This window comes from Pristiophorus japonicus, chromosome 1 (genome assembly GCF_044704955.1).
Source record: "Pristiophorus japonicus isolate sPriJap1 chromosome 1, sPriJap1.hap1, whole genome shotgun sequence".
Classification (NCBI taxonomy): domain Eukaryota; kingdom Metazoa; phylum Chordata; class Chondrichthyes; family Pristiophoridae; genus Pristiophorus; species Pristiophorus japonicus.
Genome location: NC_091977.1, coordinates 309,193,358 through 309,211,346, shown reverse-complemented (window position 1 = coordinate 309,211,346; position 17,989 = coordinate 309,193,358). Strand labels below are relative to the sequence as shown.

The 17,989-nt window shown below is 45.0% G+C and overlaps 1 protein-coding gene across 2 annotated transcripts in view; it reads right to left on the bottom strand.

Annotated features, from left to right (window-relative positions):
* bmp6 (bone morphogenetic protein 6) overlaps positions 1-17,989 on the bottom strand; it is a 163,299-nt gene that overhangs the window by 113,479 nt on the left and 31,831 nt on the right. The window contains exon 1 of one of the 2 annotated variants that reach the window (XM_070888555.1): positions 16,645-16,744. The exons of the other annotated variant lie outside the window; for it this stretch is intronic. Coding sequence (XP_070744656.1) covers positions 16,645-16,702 — 58 coding nt within the window. The 5' untranslated portion in view covers positions 16,703-16,744. Of the gene's footprint in view, positions 1-16,644; positions 16,745-17,989 lie in introns of those variants that run through there. 2 annotated transcript variants of the gene reach the window in all.

The following is a 17,989-nucleotide window of genomic DNA, read 5'->3' as shown; positions in this document are numbered from 1 at the left end:
CAACCACTCTCTGTCCCACCTGTGACAGAGACTGTAATTCCCATATTGGACTGTTTAGTCACCTAAGAACTCACTTTTAGAGTGGAAGCAAGTCTTCCTCGATTTCAGGGGACTGCCTATGATGATGATTGGCCAGGACACCGGGGATAACTCCCCTGCTCTTCTTTGAAATAGTGCCGTGGGATCTTTTACGCCCACCTGCAAGAGGGCAGATGGGGGCCTCGGTTTAATGTCTCATGCGAAAGGCAGCACCTCCGACAGTGCAGCACTCCCTCAACACTGCACTGGAGTGTTAGCCTAGATGTGAGTTCTTGAACCCACAACCTTCTGACTCAGAGGCAAGAGTGCTGCCCACTGAGCTACAGCTGACATTCCAGTGAATGGATGGGGGTACATCTGAAACAGACTGCTATGTTATACTTCCATCCCAAATATAAGATAAACTTGCCAAGGTCCTAAGATTGGTGAGAATGATGTAGCCATTTTCACAACCTTTGTGCTAATGGAATTTTAAAATCTTAATTCAAATTGGGATAGAATGCAATGCAAGGATGTACTCCCAACCTTTAGTTGAAGTTGCAGTAACAATGTAGATTTTTTTGTAGTGTTAAATACCAATCGGCACCCACTGAGCATAGTCAACGAACAATGAGGCAGGAGGTTGGGAATGTCGCCTCATTAAAATAGATACTGCAGGCACAAGCCGAAATGCATTCCATTGGGAAGGCCAGCAGGATGCAGTGGAGACGGATAACGGGTCTCTATCCTTTTTTCTCCGTCTCGTGTCTGGGAATGTCGATTTTATGGTCATGTAGCCACATTAGAGAAAAGCAATGCAATCAAAATGGAGGAGAAAGCCACTCACTGCAAAGGGACAAGTAAACCATTTAGTACATGGATCACCACAAAATTATCTTGGGGTACCCATTTTCATTCTAACTCAACTGCTGTTAAGAACTGAGTGTTCCATTACAAGTCAACAGAAAGATAATGTCTAACCTTTTGTTTACTAGCCTAGTGTACATTATTTCTATTAACATTTATTAAAAGTATTTTCTTCTCAAAGATATGCTGGAGATTACATACAACAACAACTTGCATTTATATAGCACCTTTAAAGTTGTAAAACATCCCCAGATGCTTCACAGGAGCTTTTTCAAACATAATTTGACAGCGAGTCACATAAGGAGATATTAGGACAAATGAAAGATAGGTTTTAAGGAGCATCTTAAAGGAGAGGGCTAGTAATTGAATTATCCATAATTGAATAATTAATGGCTACAACTCCCCCTTATACGTACAGCTTGCATGGTCAAACCGGGATTAACTATGGATTTTGAAGCCGTGTGAGCAACTGTGAGGTCATCCAGTTTGGGCCTAGGAAAGTTAAAATCGGAGTATTTTCTAAATGGTGAGAAATGAGGAAATATAGAGATTGGGAGTCCAAGTACACAAATCATTTAAAAGCTGGTAGACAGGTACAAAAAACAATTAAAGAAGGGCAATGGAATGTTGGCCTTTATCTCAAGGGGCTGGATTACAAAGGGAAGAAAGTTATGCATTATTTGTATAGAGCATTGGTCAGACCCCATCTGGAGTACTACATTCAGTTTGGTTTGTATTCCCTTGTGTATAGGAAGATTGAGGGTTGATCTGGTCGAAGAGTTTAAAATGTTAAAAGGATTTGATACAATCGATACATAGACACTATTTCTCAAGAACAAGGGGACATAATCTTGAGCTAAGCCATTCAGGAGCGAAATCAGGAAGCACTTATTCCATACAAAGAGTAGTTGAAATCTGGAACACTCTCACCCAAAATGCTGTGGCTGCTGGGACAATTGGAGTTTTCAAGATTGAGCTAGATAGATTTTTGTCACACAAGGGTGTCAAGCGATGTGGAGTGAAGGTGGGTAAATGGAGTTGAGGTGCAGATCTGCCATGACCTAATTGAGCAGGCTTGAGGGGTTGAATGGCCTACTCTTGTTCCTAATGTTCCCAAGACATCACTCTGCAGTTCTATTTGGAATAAACCACTGCCCTTCAATCTTCAATTCCACACTCCATGGGCCCAAATTTGCCCGGGAGTTGCTCCGTTTTTTTTGGAGCAACTTGATTTTTCTGGACTTTCTTAAAAATCCCCATTCTGCACACTCAGTTTGCGCCAGTGTAAGTGAGTTAGTTAGGATTTTTTTTTAAATTTAGTTTTTTTCCCCAAAAGGGGCGTTACAAGCCACCTACGCCGGTTTTAGCCATTTAAGCCAGTTTGGACAGCTAATAGTTACTCCAAACTAACAGGTCACTTGTGGCCACACAGAAAACCCTTGGAGAGTTAAGAAATCAGTGCAGGTAGGTACTAATGACTTGACTAAAGAATGTGAATAGGGTCAAATAGCTATACAGGACTGACAAACTTCACAAAGTTAATCTACTATACAACAGAAGCATTCATTGAAGTTTAAACTACAAAAATAATAGTAAAGAGTCAAAACATATTTACATAATTTTTTCAAAATATCCAAATAAAAAAATAGAAGTACCTCCTGCTCGTAGGAAAGTATTTTCATCAACAGAGTTAAGGAAAGTCGAGTAAGCTCATTAAAATTACTGGCTACACCGTTATCACACCCTCCGCACCGCACCCTCCCATCAAAACTCTCCTCCCCTCCCCTCCCCCCCCCACATCAAAACTCTCCTCCTCCCCCCCCTCATCCTTTCTCCTCCTCCCCCTACCCCCATCCTCTCTCCTCCTCCCCAGATCAAAACTCTCCTCCTCTTTCCCCCCTGCCCCGATCAAAACTCTTCCTCCCCCTCCCCCGATCAAAAGTCTCCCTGCACCAACTTGTTTCTTGTAGGCTTCAGCGCAGGAAGGCAGCGGGCCGGCCTGTGCGCCAGGCCACTCAGCCCAGGATAAGGGCGGGAAGCGTTGGGTCCCAAGCTGCAGGCACGCATCATCACAATCATAGGAGGAGCTACTGCACATGCACCAACGCTCTACTGCGCATGCGGACAGCTGCCGGCACTCTTAGGTGCAGGGCCCTAGCTCCGCCCCCCCCCCCCCAATGGACTCGCCACACCATGTCAAGCCCCGGGAGAGTCAGCCGAGGGGCCAGAATCTGGGGACATCTTTCTGGTGCCGTTTGGATTGTAGGAAGTCAGCGCATCTCACGTGAGTGCACCAAAAAAAACAGGTTGGCAAAATTTGGGCCCATAAGCTCTGGAATTCCCTCCCCAAACATCTCCACCTTTCTACCTATCTCTGCTCCTTTAAGACGCTCCTTAAAATCTACTTCTTTGACCAAGCTTTTGGTCATCTGCTCCAATCTCATGTGGCTCGGTGTCAAATTGTTTGAAAACGCTCCTGTGACATGCCTTGGGACGTTTTACTAAGTTAAAGGTGCTATATAAATGTTGTTAAATGCTAAGCCATACAGACCTGGGGAATCCCCAATTTGATCCCTGGTCTGCACACATTTAGCTGACCACAGAAAGGGAAGGTAGTAGGGTGCACTAAATTGGTCTTTATGGCCCTCAGTATTGAGTGGGGGGGGGGGGAAGGCAACCAGAGTTCTTATTGCTACCAACAATCACTGCTAGGTTCAGTTCTGGGATTCATTTTTGCTGGAATAGCCTGCCAGATACTCTCAAGATTAACACACAAGGTATTGGAGGGTGACTAGCAGTCTTCTAACCTCACCTGACCGAGAAGTAAATATCTTCGAGTAGTAGTGGAGGGGAAAACTGGTATGGAAAAAATGATATCAAACTATTGAGAAAGCCACGGGCAATTACCAAAAAACCCACATCATACGTTTGATGATCCAAGATGGGCGAGAATAATTTTTAAAGAACTGGCAGGCAAAGGTTAGCTTCAATGTAGAATCCGCTCGTCTCCTGTAGGTTAACAGTACATGTCAATTAGAGTTTGGAGAAAAAAAACGGCAATCTTTCCACAATAACTGACTTATAGTTAAGGGATCTGTGTTTACGGAGGGAATCTAGAGATGCTCAAATAGACACATTTGTTTAGGGGGAAAAAAATGCCTGATTACTAGCTTGTTTACTGAAGATAACTGAACTTTGATTTTAATCATAGTAGAGGGGCAAGACATTGCTTCTAGACACACATCTACCCCTGTGCGTGAAGGAAATTCAGGGCCAATAATCCATGATCATGTCTCGCCACCATAACCATGGCAGAGGGGAACTTCATTTGGGCTAGGAACTTACACACCCGACATGTCAGAGTTCCCAGGATCAGGAAATGTAAACAATAGCAGTATTGGGCAGCTGCTGGGGACAATTGCTGGCGAGTCCGACCAACAATGGAAGATTCTGAAGGAAAAAAACAGGCCTTTTTACAGGAATGCAGATTGCTTTGCAACCAGCTACTTTCAAGATCTGGTGACCTCCCCTCTCCCAAAGCACTGTGCACCCATTTGATGCAGGAGTACAACAAATTGTGGGAGGGGGCGAGGGTGGGGGGCAGGAGTTGCAGTGAGTGACATCACCTCCCCAGGCCTGCCTCCGACCACAACATCATTTTGAAAGGGGGCGGAGCCAGGAACTGGCCACTCCACAAAATCCCAGTGTGGCCAAACAGGACAAGTCCTCTCCTGAATGCATCCCAGATCCACCAGAAAGATTAATTTTAGCACCTGAGTACCTAGCATCAGCCAGCTTCTTCAGAAAAAGTGAGTAAAAACAACAAACTTATGTTATCTTTGAGTGCTCCAATACTTACCGGATAACTTTTATAGTGTGTAGAACTGAACAGGATCTAATTGAATGGGGGAAACAGGCCCGAGAGGCTGAATGGACCCCTCCTGTTCCTGGGAACAGATCTATTTTTACTTATAAATTGAAACAAAACCTTCCAAGATACCAGTATTGCAGTTTGCAGCAGTGACAATTATATATATATTTTTTAAAATGTGGTCTTGGAACGCATTTTTGACTGTTTTTGTTCCAATTCTTATGACTCTATGGTCAGGTACAACAATATTTATTGTACATTATATAAATTTTCCAGGCTCAAAATACAACAGGAAGGTGAGCTGTATTTATGCATTTTTGACCACATCTCACAAGCCCTCTATTAAAAAAAAAGTTTAAACTTCCAATGATAATAAATTCATTGAAGTTAAGTAACTTTAGTAAATTTATTAATTCTCAATTCACACATGCGCTAACACTTTATGGCGTACTTAGAGAAGTTATGCTAATTATTCATACAAAAAAAGGCATTTATATAGCATTGCAAAAGACCCAATGCACATCATAGATAGGTGCACGGAAAACAGATGTTGAATTAGGAAGAGAAATTAGGTGAGGGGTGGGGGGACGAGGGTGAAAACCAAAATCTTGGTCAAAGGTGAGTTTTGAGGAGATTCTTAAAAGGGGGAGAGAGCGAGACAGACAGACAGGGGTTTAGGGAAGGAATTTCAGAAAGTAGGACCTTTATGACTAAAGGATTTGGTGCCAAAGGGATGGGTCTGAGTGAGGGAACTTGCATTTATATAGCACCTTTTCCAATCTCAGGACCCACAACAGCAATTAAATAAACGACGAGCTCATCTATTTTAGGTGTTGCTGGAGGGATACATGTTGGCTAGGACCAAAGGAACTCCCCTACTCTTCTTTGAATAGTGGCGTAGGATCTTTTCACGTCCACCCAAGAGGGCAGACGGACAGTGCAGACGGCACCACCGACAGTGCAGACGGCACCTCAGTACTGCACTGACGTGCCAGCCCAGGTTACGCATGAGAGTCTCTGGAGTGGAGCTTGAATGACCCTGAGCCAAGGCTGACAGAATACTGGTCAGAAGATGGGTGATTGGGGGGAGGGGGAAGTGAAATGTAGTGCTTGAGGAGATTGCAGAGTAGACTGGGGCAAGCCATGGATGGAATTGAAGACAAGGGCAAGAATTTTAAACTTGAGACATTGGGGCCCAGGGAACCTGTTCAGGTCAGCGAGGACTTGGTGATGGGCGAATGGAACAGAGCACAGAAGAGGATACATGAAGTAAAGTAGGAGTTTAAAAGGGTTGGCTGGCCAGCAAGAGTATTAAAGTACTTGAGTATAGAAGTTGTGAAGGCACACAAGGGTTTCACCAACAAAGGGACTTGGGTAATGGCAGAGGCGGTGGTCTGTGCTGCAGAGATAGAACCAAGTGGTCTTTGTGATAGAAAGGATTTTGGGTTCAAAGTTCAGCTCAGGGTCGAACATGATACCTGGTTCAGCCCAAGAGACTGGCCGGGAAGATGTAGACTTGAACAATTTTAATTCCATCATTCAAATATTTTAGGACTGTAGCTGCAATGTGCGGTCATGTTCGTGGGAAAAGCAACTTTGTGAGGTGGTAGCTTCAAAAGGAATCTTGTGTAAAAATCCCAATGCAAGTCACCCAAACATAAAATCTGACTGGAAAGTCTCTTCTCTATACCAGGGATTAGTGATAGAAAATAAAAATTAGAGAGTGCACAAGAAGCTGGCTAGTGTACTTTGCATCTGTAGGATGGGTCTTTAAATTGCAACACCTGCGCTATGGAATTCAAGAACTGCACTTCAATAATCTTCCCGAGTGCAGTTGCCTCTCTCTTCACCAGTCTTAAAGGCTGCTCCCAGTTAACACTCAATGGGGTCTTTAAAGTTCGCCAACGCCACTTCAGATTCAGCTTCTTCCCCACTCCTCAATTTAAAAAAAATTCTTGCTGGCTAAGGAATATGCTTAGACACTAATGCTGCGACATATATAACATTTTTAATACACGGCCGTATATGCTATTACCATTTTAAAGTCACCAATCTTGCCAACTCATCCATATAGTGAGAAGAGTCATAGCTGTAGATATGATTTAGAGGCTAAATTTGGAGGAAAAATGCAGGCTTAAAAAGTAACAAGTAAACATTGAACTGAAACTGAATCTATGATTCTAAGAGAGAGAGAGAGAGAGAGAGAGTAAAACGACCTACAAACTTCAGATCAGATAGCAATGAAACGCAGAATTGTATTAAAAGGATTGCGAGTTTCAGTGTTCATCACTTAAACCAGGAATACTGCCAGTCTGAAAGATTTAAGACACTTAAGTATGTTGAATCACTGGCCTCTCTGCTCCCAAATTTTACTTGGGTGGAATGGAAATTGCTAGCTAATCAGATGGCAAGATAGATCTGTGATTCAGCTACAAGATTTTAAAGTATAATTTTATTTGACTTCTACATTGCTTCATCAACTCGTTCAATGCACGCTGAGTTCTCCACAAATCAGGAAAGATCAAAAAGCAGGGTAGAAACTTTTTCCATAAGTCAGTGAGTGGGCATTCCTACAAATAAAATTGATGGTGCTCCTGTCCCTTACCCCCCAGCCCTGTTTTTATCTGTGGGCCTGTAATTAGAGTGTTTCGTGAAGAAACTTTTTCTTTTTTTTTTAAAACTTATGACAGCAAAGCTCTGAATCTGTTATTAATGTTTAGTTACATCAGCAGGAAGACAGTAGTAGCTATAAATGATTAACTATCCAACATTCATAGCAGCACATGCTGCCAGCAGGGTTGATTTACACTGCTACAAGCGGCACAAAGGCAACGCTTCCCAAGATCCCCAGGACTGGGGCCTAGCACCAAAGGACAGAAAATGAACAGATGCAGGTGCAGAAGGCGAACCATTATTCTACCAGTATACTAAAACATTTAAACTGACACTCACTTTGCAGTCAGATCCTTGAAGCTAAAAGAGCAGATTACATTTCTACACAATCTCTCTCATCAATGTGTGATATATTCAGAGCACAGCACACAGCGCTTCCTAACATGGCAGGCAGCTCTCTCGGAAGTTTCCGGAAATCTGCCTGGGCTGTTTATTATTAACCCTGCACTTGCAGTACACAATACGTTCACATCCAGAGTGTAGAGCTACAAACATTACAAGCTTACAGACATAACACTTCTCCCTCCTTAATGAAGAAGCCATCATAACAAACATCATACATAACTTTCATGTTTATACATAACATGATATTAACTTTTTTTTCCCCATATTTACAAATTTAACTTTACCACTTGTTTTCTGTTTCGAAGAGGATACCTTCGCTCTCGAACAGATCCTTCCAAACCTGGTGTTGAATCTAAACTCATTCGAGGCTCATCCTGAGGAATGATTTCCTCCACAGAATTTCCCTGATTTTCATTTGAACTCACTAACTTCAAGCTCTTTGTTTTCACTCAGACTTTCATTCTGATTCTCTCCTGGGTTTGTTTCCAGTACATTGGATTCAGGATTTGCTACTGGTATATCAAAACTATCTGATGAGTCAGAAATAATTGAATCATTCCCACCTTCAACTCCTTCCATGTCTATAAGTAAAATATGATCAATATGAACAAATCTAACCTGTCCATTATCAAACATCTTTACCAAATGTGCGAGGGCCACATATCTTCACCAGTCTTCCTGGTGACCACTTTAACCATTTATGGCGATGGTTCTTCACTTTCACCTTCTGGTTTAATTTCACACTTCTCTCTTTTACTCTACCTCTATCATGATTCTTTTTGTCTCAATTGTGTCTCTTCTACGGACTGTGCCAAATTTGGCTTTAACAACGAAAATCTGGTTCGTGGCTGTCATTTGAGAAACAACTCTGCTGGTGTTCTACCAGTAGTTGTATGAGGAGTATTTCGATATGTAATCAAAAAATTTGCCAATTTGTGATCCAATGACAACTGTCGTTTCCTTGGATTTGGATCTAACATTTGTTTTATGAAGGCACATTTTACAATTTGTACAGTGCGCTCTGCTGCACCATTCGAAGCAGGATGGTATGGTGGAACCTTGATATGTTTCACACCATTTTTGCTCACGAATGGTGCAAATTCTTCTGAACGAAATTGCGGTCCATTATCCGAAACAATTTCTTCAGGGAGGCCAAATGAAGAAAATAATTTTCGTAAAATGTCCAATGTTTTACTTTTTGTTATTTTTCACATTGGAAACACCTCAACCCACTTCGAATGGCTATCAATCACAATGAACAATTGTCGTCCTTCTAACTCAGAAAAAAATCAATATGTAGCCTTTGCCACACCCTGGGAGGCCATTTCCATGGCTGTAATGGTACTGGTGGTGATTGCTTGCTTACCGATTGACATGTCGTACACTGACTCACGATGTACTCTATATCTTTATCAAGACCTGGCCACCATAAATAACTGCGTGCAAAAGTCTTGGTCAAGCACATTCCCAGGTGCTGGTCATGGAGGTCTCCTAATAATTTGGACCTGAATTTATTTGGTATAACCACTCTTGCACCCCACATGATACAATCTTTATCGACTGATAATTCATTCCTACGAATGAAGAATGGATGTGTATCTTTGTCTGTTACCTGGTTTGGCCATCCATTTGCAATATACTCATACACCTTTGACATCACTGGGTCACGTTTGGTTGCCCTACCAATCTCTTCAGCTGTGACTGGCAGTTCATCAATGTATGAAAAATAAAACACTTCTTCCCTATCTGATGTAACTTGTGATGGTGAAGGCAATCTAGGCATTGCATCAGCATTACTGTGATCAGCTGATCATCTATTCAATATCATATGTATATGCTGACAAAATCAATGCCCATCTCTGCATTTGGGCTGCAGCTAATATTGGAACTGGGGACTTTGGATGGAGGATTGCTGTTAGGGGCTTATGGTCCATAACGATGGTAAACTTACAACCATACAAGTATTTGTGAAACCTCTTGACCCCAAAAGTTAATGCCAAAGCTTCCCTTTCAATTTGCGCATAATGAGTGCGTGAAGCAAAAGCAATTGGTCTCTCCTCCCCACTACTTAATACATGAGAGATTACTGCTCCAACTCCATACGGAGAGGCATCACATGCTAGCTTATGTCATAGTGAATTAACATGGTGCTCTCTACCAATTTGCTTTTACACTCCTTGAATGCTGTATCGCATTCTGTCGACCACTTCCAATGGACCTGTTTTTTCAAAAGTTCATTCAGTGGATGTAATACTGTAGCCAAATTTGGTAGGAACTTCACATAATAGTTCAAAAGACCCAAGAATGAATGAAGTTCAGTGACATTCCTGGGAGTGGGTGCATTTCTAATTGCATCCAATTTTTCAAGTACCATTACAGCCATGGAAATGGCCTCCCAGGGTGTGGCAAAGGCTACATATTGATTTTTTCTAAGTTAGAAGGACAACAATTGTTCATTGTGATTGATAGCCATTCGAAGTGGGTTGAGGTGTTTCCAATGTGGAAAATAACAAGTAGTAAAACATTGGACATTTTACGAAAATTATTTTCTTCATTTGGCCTCCCTGAAGAAATTGTTTCGGATAATGGACCATCTTTGTCTACTCTGTACCCTAAGTACTCCACTGAGTTTTGAAATAACTCACACTTACGAGCAGACACTCATACTCTGTGCTTCTCTAGCCGTTTGAGGACTTCATTCAATATGTTATTATAAATTTGCCTATTTGGTGCTGAAATTAGTATGTCATCCAAATAACATACTACCCCTTTAATACCTTGCAAAATCTGGTTCTTCACCCCTTGGAATATGGCAAGGACGGAAGACACTCCAAACGGTAGCCTATTAAATTGATATAGGCCTAGATGAGTATTTATAATCAAACATGACTTGGATTTCTCATCTAGTTCAAGCTGTAAGTAGGCATTCGTAAGATCCAGTTTTGAGAAGATCTGACCACCTGTCAGTGTTGTGAACAAACCTTCTATATTCGGCAATATATTGGGGACATTACCCTCTAGAACTTGGTTTATGGTTACTCTATAACCACCACACAATCTTACCTTACCATGGACTTAGGTACAACAATGGGTGTAGCCCAATTACATCGATCTATCTTACAAATAATGTTCTCAGTCTCTAGTCTTTTGAGTTCTCGCTCAACCTTCTCCTCGAGCGCATATGGTATGGAATGTGGCTTGTAGTAAACTGATCTAGCGTCCTTCTGTACCCTGACACTCACCTTGAAGCCTTGGATCAGACTGCCCGTTTCGCAGAACACCTTCGGATACTTCTTGATAACCTCATCCATTGATGAAAATCTCGCTTCCACACAGAAAATCTTACTCCAATCCAGCTTCAGTGAGCTCAACCAATTTCTTCCTAGTAAGGCAGACTTGTCTCCTTTCAGGCAAGCTCTGAAATTGATCTTTATATTTCACCGGTACAGTGATACAACCTACCACAGGAATTTTCTCTCCCGAGTAGCCCTGCAGCTCTATCTTGGATTTCTCCAGTTGAAAATCATGCAATTTGTCGCGGTATAGTGACTCCGGTACTACACTCACGGATGCACCCGTGTCAATTTCCATTGGTATCTTGAATCCCGCAATATCTTTGTGGATTTTGATGCTTTCCGAATCGCTGTCCGTTAACCTCGTGCTCCTGATGGTGTAACTCTAACAACATCTCGTCCTGTTCTTCCATGCTATGTAGTCTTTTGGGGTTTCTACTCATAGCTTTGAACGCTGGACTCATAGCTTTGAAAGCTGGTTTACCCTTCAGTCGGCATGCCTTCGCAAGATGCCCAGTATTTCTGCAGAAGAAACACTCTGCCTTCACATATGGACAACTTTGAGCAATGTGTTGTCCCAAGCACCTGTAACATGACTTCGACGCTCGGTTAGAATTTCCAGTTTGAGACTTTGGGCCCCCATCGTCTTTTACTTTGAACCTGCAGGTGATTTACCTCGGTTGACTGACGACCGTAATCATTATTTAATTCTCGGGAATATTGTTCGGCCATGCCCATCGACCTCGCTGTCCGACAAGCACTCTCAAAAGTCAAGTCATCCGTCGTCAATAACTTCCTTCGGATTGCATCATTTTTCACCCCACAAACAAAACGATTCCGTAATGCTCGGTTTTGAAAGTTTTCAAAATTACAGTGCATTGATAGCTTCTTTAATACAACAATGTAATGACTGATACTTTCATCAGCCTTTTGATTCCAAATACCAAAACAATAGCTTTCAGCAATTTCTAACGGTTTGGGGTTATAGTGCTGCTCCAGCTTCGTTAAAATCTCTAAGCATTTTGTCCTTTGGCTCATCAGGCACAAGCAGATTTACAAGAGTGTCATATAATGCCAGACCTGCCTCCGATAAGATGATCGCTTTCTTACGTTCCAACATAGCCCGGTTCTGGACTGCATTATCTGGAACTTCGATTATGTTATTTGCAGTGAAATACATTTCTAGCCGATCCACACACTCTTTAAAACGTTCCCGGTCATGTCTATATTCACCCAAATGTCCCAGTACACCTGCCATTTTAATCTCTAGTTGTTCACACCGTGTGCTGTATTTTACCTCGGATTTTGTAGCTTTTTTCCCCCCCCAAAGACAGAAACTTCCAAAGTCTCTGTCGGCTGGCTGAATCCTTCACCAACAAAATTTAAGCTTTAAATCATCCGAAAAATCCCATCTCAGTCGCCAAATGTAATATATTCACAGAGTACAGCACACACAGCTTCCTAACATGGCAGGCTCTTGGAAATCTCTGGAAATCTGCCTGGTTGTTTATTATTAACCCTGCACTTGCAGTACACAATACGTCCACATCCACAGTGTGGAGCTACAAACATTACAAGCTTACAGACATTGCACAATGGAACTTGAACACAAGGAATTTCCCCCAGAATGCTTATTTGTTTATTTTATCACTTTAAATAATGATCTCATTCACTGAAAAAATAAATATTTTCAACAGCAGCTTTTATTCATTCCTGTAAATCTCAGCCTTTCCTTTTAAAATTCAAAAAATATCAGACACTACCTCGATTGCCAAAACTTCCAACGCTGGATGGATCTGCGAAGCTCAACAGGCTTCAATTATCTTTAAATTTAGTTGTGTTTTGTGTTGGCGACTTGGACATGTTCACAAGGAATTTACTGACATTTATCCGGCAAATTTTGCTATTCTCCTTTTATCATTTCATACTATAATACTGAAGAGTAAGGAGTGATTTCTAAAATATATAAAAGACAAGACATACCAAATTTAGAGATATTTGAATCTTTTTGAACATTTTTCATTTAGAGACAAGAGAAACACTGAAATAATTATACTGGCATCTGTATGGCTAGAAATGCTAATTCACCCCTTTCAGGCATCACCTTAATTAGCATTCAAGTTACAGTCTGCAATGATTTTCCACCTTCGTCAGGGGACTAAGCCCGAGTTCAACAGCCATAACTAGTGTGGGAAAGAGGACTTCCCACTTTGACAAATTGGACCTTTTTAATTGATGGATACATTACCACTTATTTGTTGCTATATTAATGGACCCAGACACTGGAACCACCACTAATTGAAAACAGACGTAGACAGTCAATACTGGCATCAGTCTGGCCACTTGCCAATTTGCTAGTTAACATTGGTTTCAGGTGGGAAGAAATTTTTATTTACCCAACAGAAGTGTTACACCACAGGCTCAGTATGTTAAATATACACGTTGCAGCTCCGAAGGCTTAAGTGGGTATTCACACTGTCTGTTGTGGTATTGAACTATGGGTCAACCGAACTATGGCCCATAATTAGGAAAGAGAAGAAAAATTAGTCATGATTCCAATCCTGAATTCTACAGGAAAGTACACATCAGAAAATTAATGGAAGATGTTGTCAACAGTGCTATCAAGCAACACTTACTCACCAATAACCTGCTCACGGATGCTCAGTTTGGCTTCCGCCAGGATCACTCAGGCCTCATTGCAGCCTTGGTCCAAACATGGACAAGAGAGCTGAATTCCAGAGGCGAGGGGGAGAGTGACTGCCCTTGAAATCAAGGCATCATTTGACCAACTGTAGCATCAAGAAGCCCTAGTAAAATTGAAGTCAATGGGAATCGGGGGTGGGGGGGGGGGGGAACTCTCCACTGGCTGGAGACATACCGATCACAAAGGATGATGATTATGGTGGTTGGGGGTCTATCATCCCAGCCCCAGGACATTGCTGCAGGAGTTCCTTAGGGCAGTGTCCTCGACCCAACTATCTTCAGCTGCTTCATCAATGACCCTCCCTCCATCATAAGGTCAGAAGTGGGAATGTTTGCTGATGATTGCAGAGTACATTTCCATTCACAACTCCAAATAATGGAGCAGTCCATGTGTGAATGCATCAAGACTTGGACGACATTCAGGCTTGGGCTGATAAGTGGAACGTAGCAGTCGTGCCACACAAGTGCCAGGCAACGACTATCTCCAACAAGCGAGAGTCTAACCACCGCCCTTGACATTCAACAGCATTACCATCGCCGAATCCCCCATCAACAACATCCTGGGGGGTTACCATTGACCAGAAACTTAACTGGACCAGACACAAATACTGTGGCAACATGAGGTCAGAGGCTGGGTATCCTGTGGCAAGTGTCTCACCTCCTGACTCCCCAAAGCCTTTCCACCAAGGCACAAGTCAGGAGTGTGATGGAATACTCTCCACTTGCCTGGATGATTGCAGCTCCAACAACACTCAAGAAGCTCGACATCATACAGGTCAAAGCAGCCCACTTGATTGGCACCTAATCCACCACTTTAAACATTGATTCCCTCCACCATCGGCGCACCATGGCTGCAGTGTGTACCATCTACAAGATGCACCGCAGCAACTCACCAAGGCTTCTTTAACAGCACTTCACAAACCTATAACCTCTACCACCTAGAAGGACAAGGGCAGCCAGCGGAAGGGAACACCACCACCTCCGCATTACACACCATCCTGACTTGGAAATATATCGCCATTTCTTCATCGTCGCTAGGTCAAAATCCTGCAACTCCCTCCCCAACAGCACTGTAGAAGCACCTTCACACCACCACCTTCTCGAGAGCAATTAGGAATGACCAATAAATGCTGGCCTTGTCAGCAATGCCCACATTCCAGGAACAAACAATAAAAAAATAGCCACGTGAGCAAGGTGTCAAATAGCCACTGCCATCTGCAAAATTATAGCCCAGTACAAGGAGCTATATAAATGCAAGTTGTTGTTGACAAAAAGCCAACAGTTCTATCAGCTTTTGCAAAAGAGGAATAATGAAGATACCTTTGGGGCAGGGTGGGGAGGCGGAAGAGGATGGTGTTCAGGAAATGACATTCTTTTAGATGAAGGCAGCCCACAAAAAGTGAGCTTTGAAGATCTTCTGGGTTTATATCGGTACAGGTAAGAGCTTCTTCCAGCTGCAACAGTGATCAAACCATTTTCCAGCAAAGTTGTCACAACTGTATTATATGGAAACTCTTTGCCCCGTTCATGTGTGGATTAACACAGTAACGAGGTAATTAAGGAAGGAGGAACTTGCACATACAGAACACGTTTCATGTCCTCAGGACCTCAAACAGCTTCACTACCAATACTTTTGAAGGATAGTCATTGTTGTACTGTAAGCAAACATGACAGTCCCACAGATAGCAATGTATTAAATGACCATAAAATCAGATTTAAAAAAAAAAGTATCTCATATTTACAGCACAGAAACCGGCCATTCAGCCCAACAGGTCCCTGCCAGTGTTTATGCTCCACACGAGCCTCCTCTCACCCTTCCTCATCTAACCCCACCAACATATCTTTCTATTCCTTTCTCCCCCGTGTGTTTATCTAGCTTACCCTGAAAATGTATCTATGCTATTCGCCTCAACCACTCCCTGTGGTAGTGAGTTCCACATTCTCACCATTCTCTGGGTAAAGAAGTTTCTCCCAAATACCTTTCTGATGTTGAGTGAGGGACAAATATTGTCCAGGACACCACGGAGAACTCGTCTTGAGCGGGTTACAGGTGGGCAATGGGGCGACTGGAAAAAATACCTGCGGTCAGAAACTTCAGGGCCTGGGTCTTGTCTGCATGACACTGGTCAGCTGCCCAAACGGGTGGAAAATATCAGCTGGTGGGAGGGAGGGCATCCTGCAGGCCACCAGTCAGCACTAGGAAAAGGCCCACCGACACATGGATATAGGGTGCGGGGGGGCGAGCGGATGTTCAGCATGGCCTTGGGGGTGGGGGTGGGGGTGGGGGTGGGGGAGAGGGGGAGGAAGAGGGGGAGGAAGAGGGGGGGGAAGAGGGGGGGGGAAAGAGGGGGGGGAAGAGGGAGAGGGAGAGGGAGAGGGGGAGATGCGGCCTTCCTCGTGTCATCGAGGACCTACTGACTAGCCTTTATGCATAAGGCTCCTGCCAGAGTCTAGCGGACAGCTCATCTGCTGTCAAAACCAGGGGGGTTAAAAATTGGAAATCGTTGAGAACGGAGTGGGAAATGGAGCTGCTCCATTTTAAATACACACCCGCTCTGCACTCATCCACCGAGGGGAGTTAAAATGCTCCCTCCCTCCCCAATGTCAGCAACAAAAATAAAGCTGTCCTGCTAGCTTCATTATTTCTTTAAAAAGGTGGTTACCCAGAGTGATAGTAATTCAAATCTTGGGATCCACATGACTGTTTGTAAAACTGCTCAACCTTTGTGCTCAACAGTATTATTATTCATTGGGAAAATTCCTGTGAGATGAGTGCCCTCTAATCATTTCCAGGTATCTTATTTTTCTCCAATCATTGGGCCCAAGTTTCGGCATCAGGTGAAATGGCGCAGCTCCGACACTTATGTGACCTGCCTGGGCTCGAAGGTGCGGCGGAATATTTTGCTGCAATTCTCCAGTCCTCCTGGACCATGGCGTGGCGTGGCGCGGTGCTAAGCGCCTGCGTGTCTGAAGACTGCCGGCTTCATTGCGTGTGCGCGTTGCAACTTGCGCGCCTGCGCAATAGCTCAGCAGGGCGTTTTTCACCAGTCCGTTTCAGAATGGTGTAGGTACCGGGGAGGGGTGTAGGTACCGGGGAGGGGGGGAGGAGCGTAGAAAGAGGGCACTGGGGAGGAGCGCGCAGGGGTGCCTCCGTCCAGCCTTCATCCCCCCCCCCGCCCCTCCCGGCGTTCAGCCCCCCACACACACACCACCCCCCCCCCCCCCCACCACACACACACACACACCACCCCCCCCCCACCACACACACACACCCCCCCCCCCCCCCACCACACACACACACCCACCCCCCCCCCACCACACACACCCCCACCCCCCCCCCCACCACACACACCCCCCCCCCCCACCACACACACCCCCCCCCCCCACCACACACACACCACCCCCCCCCCCACCACACACACACCCACCCCCCCCCCACCACACACACACCCACCCCCCCCCCACCACACACACACCCACCCCCCCCCCACCACACACACACCCACCCCCCCCCACCACACACACACCCACCCCCCCCCCACCACACACACACCCACCCCCCCCCCACCACACACACACCCACCCCCCCCCCACCACACACACACCCACCCTCCCCCCCCCACCACACACACACCCACCCCCCCAACACACACACACCCACCCCCCAACACACACACACCCACCCCCCCCCCAACCACACACACACACCCCCCCACCACACCACACACACACCCCCCCCCCCCACCACACACACACCCCCCCCCCCACCACACACACACCCCCCCCCCCCCACCACACACACACACCCACCCCCCCCCCACCACACACACACCCACCCCCCCCACCACACACACACCCACACCACACACCACACACACACCCACACCACACACCACACACACACCCACCCCCCCCCACCACACACACGCCCCCCCCACCACACACACGCCCCCCACCACACACACACCCACACGCCCCCCCACCACCACCCCCACACACCACCCCCCCCCCACCACCCCCACACACCACCCCCCCCCACACACCACCCCCCCCCCACCACCCCCACACACCACCCCCCCCCCCCACCACACACACACCACACCACCCCCCCACACCACCCCCCCCCCCACACCACCACCACCCACACACACCACCCCCCCCCACACACCACCCCACCCCCACCACCCCCCCCCCCCCACCCACCACCACCACACACACC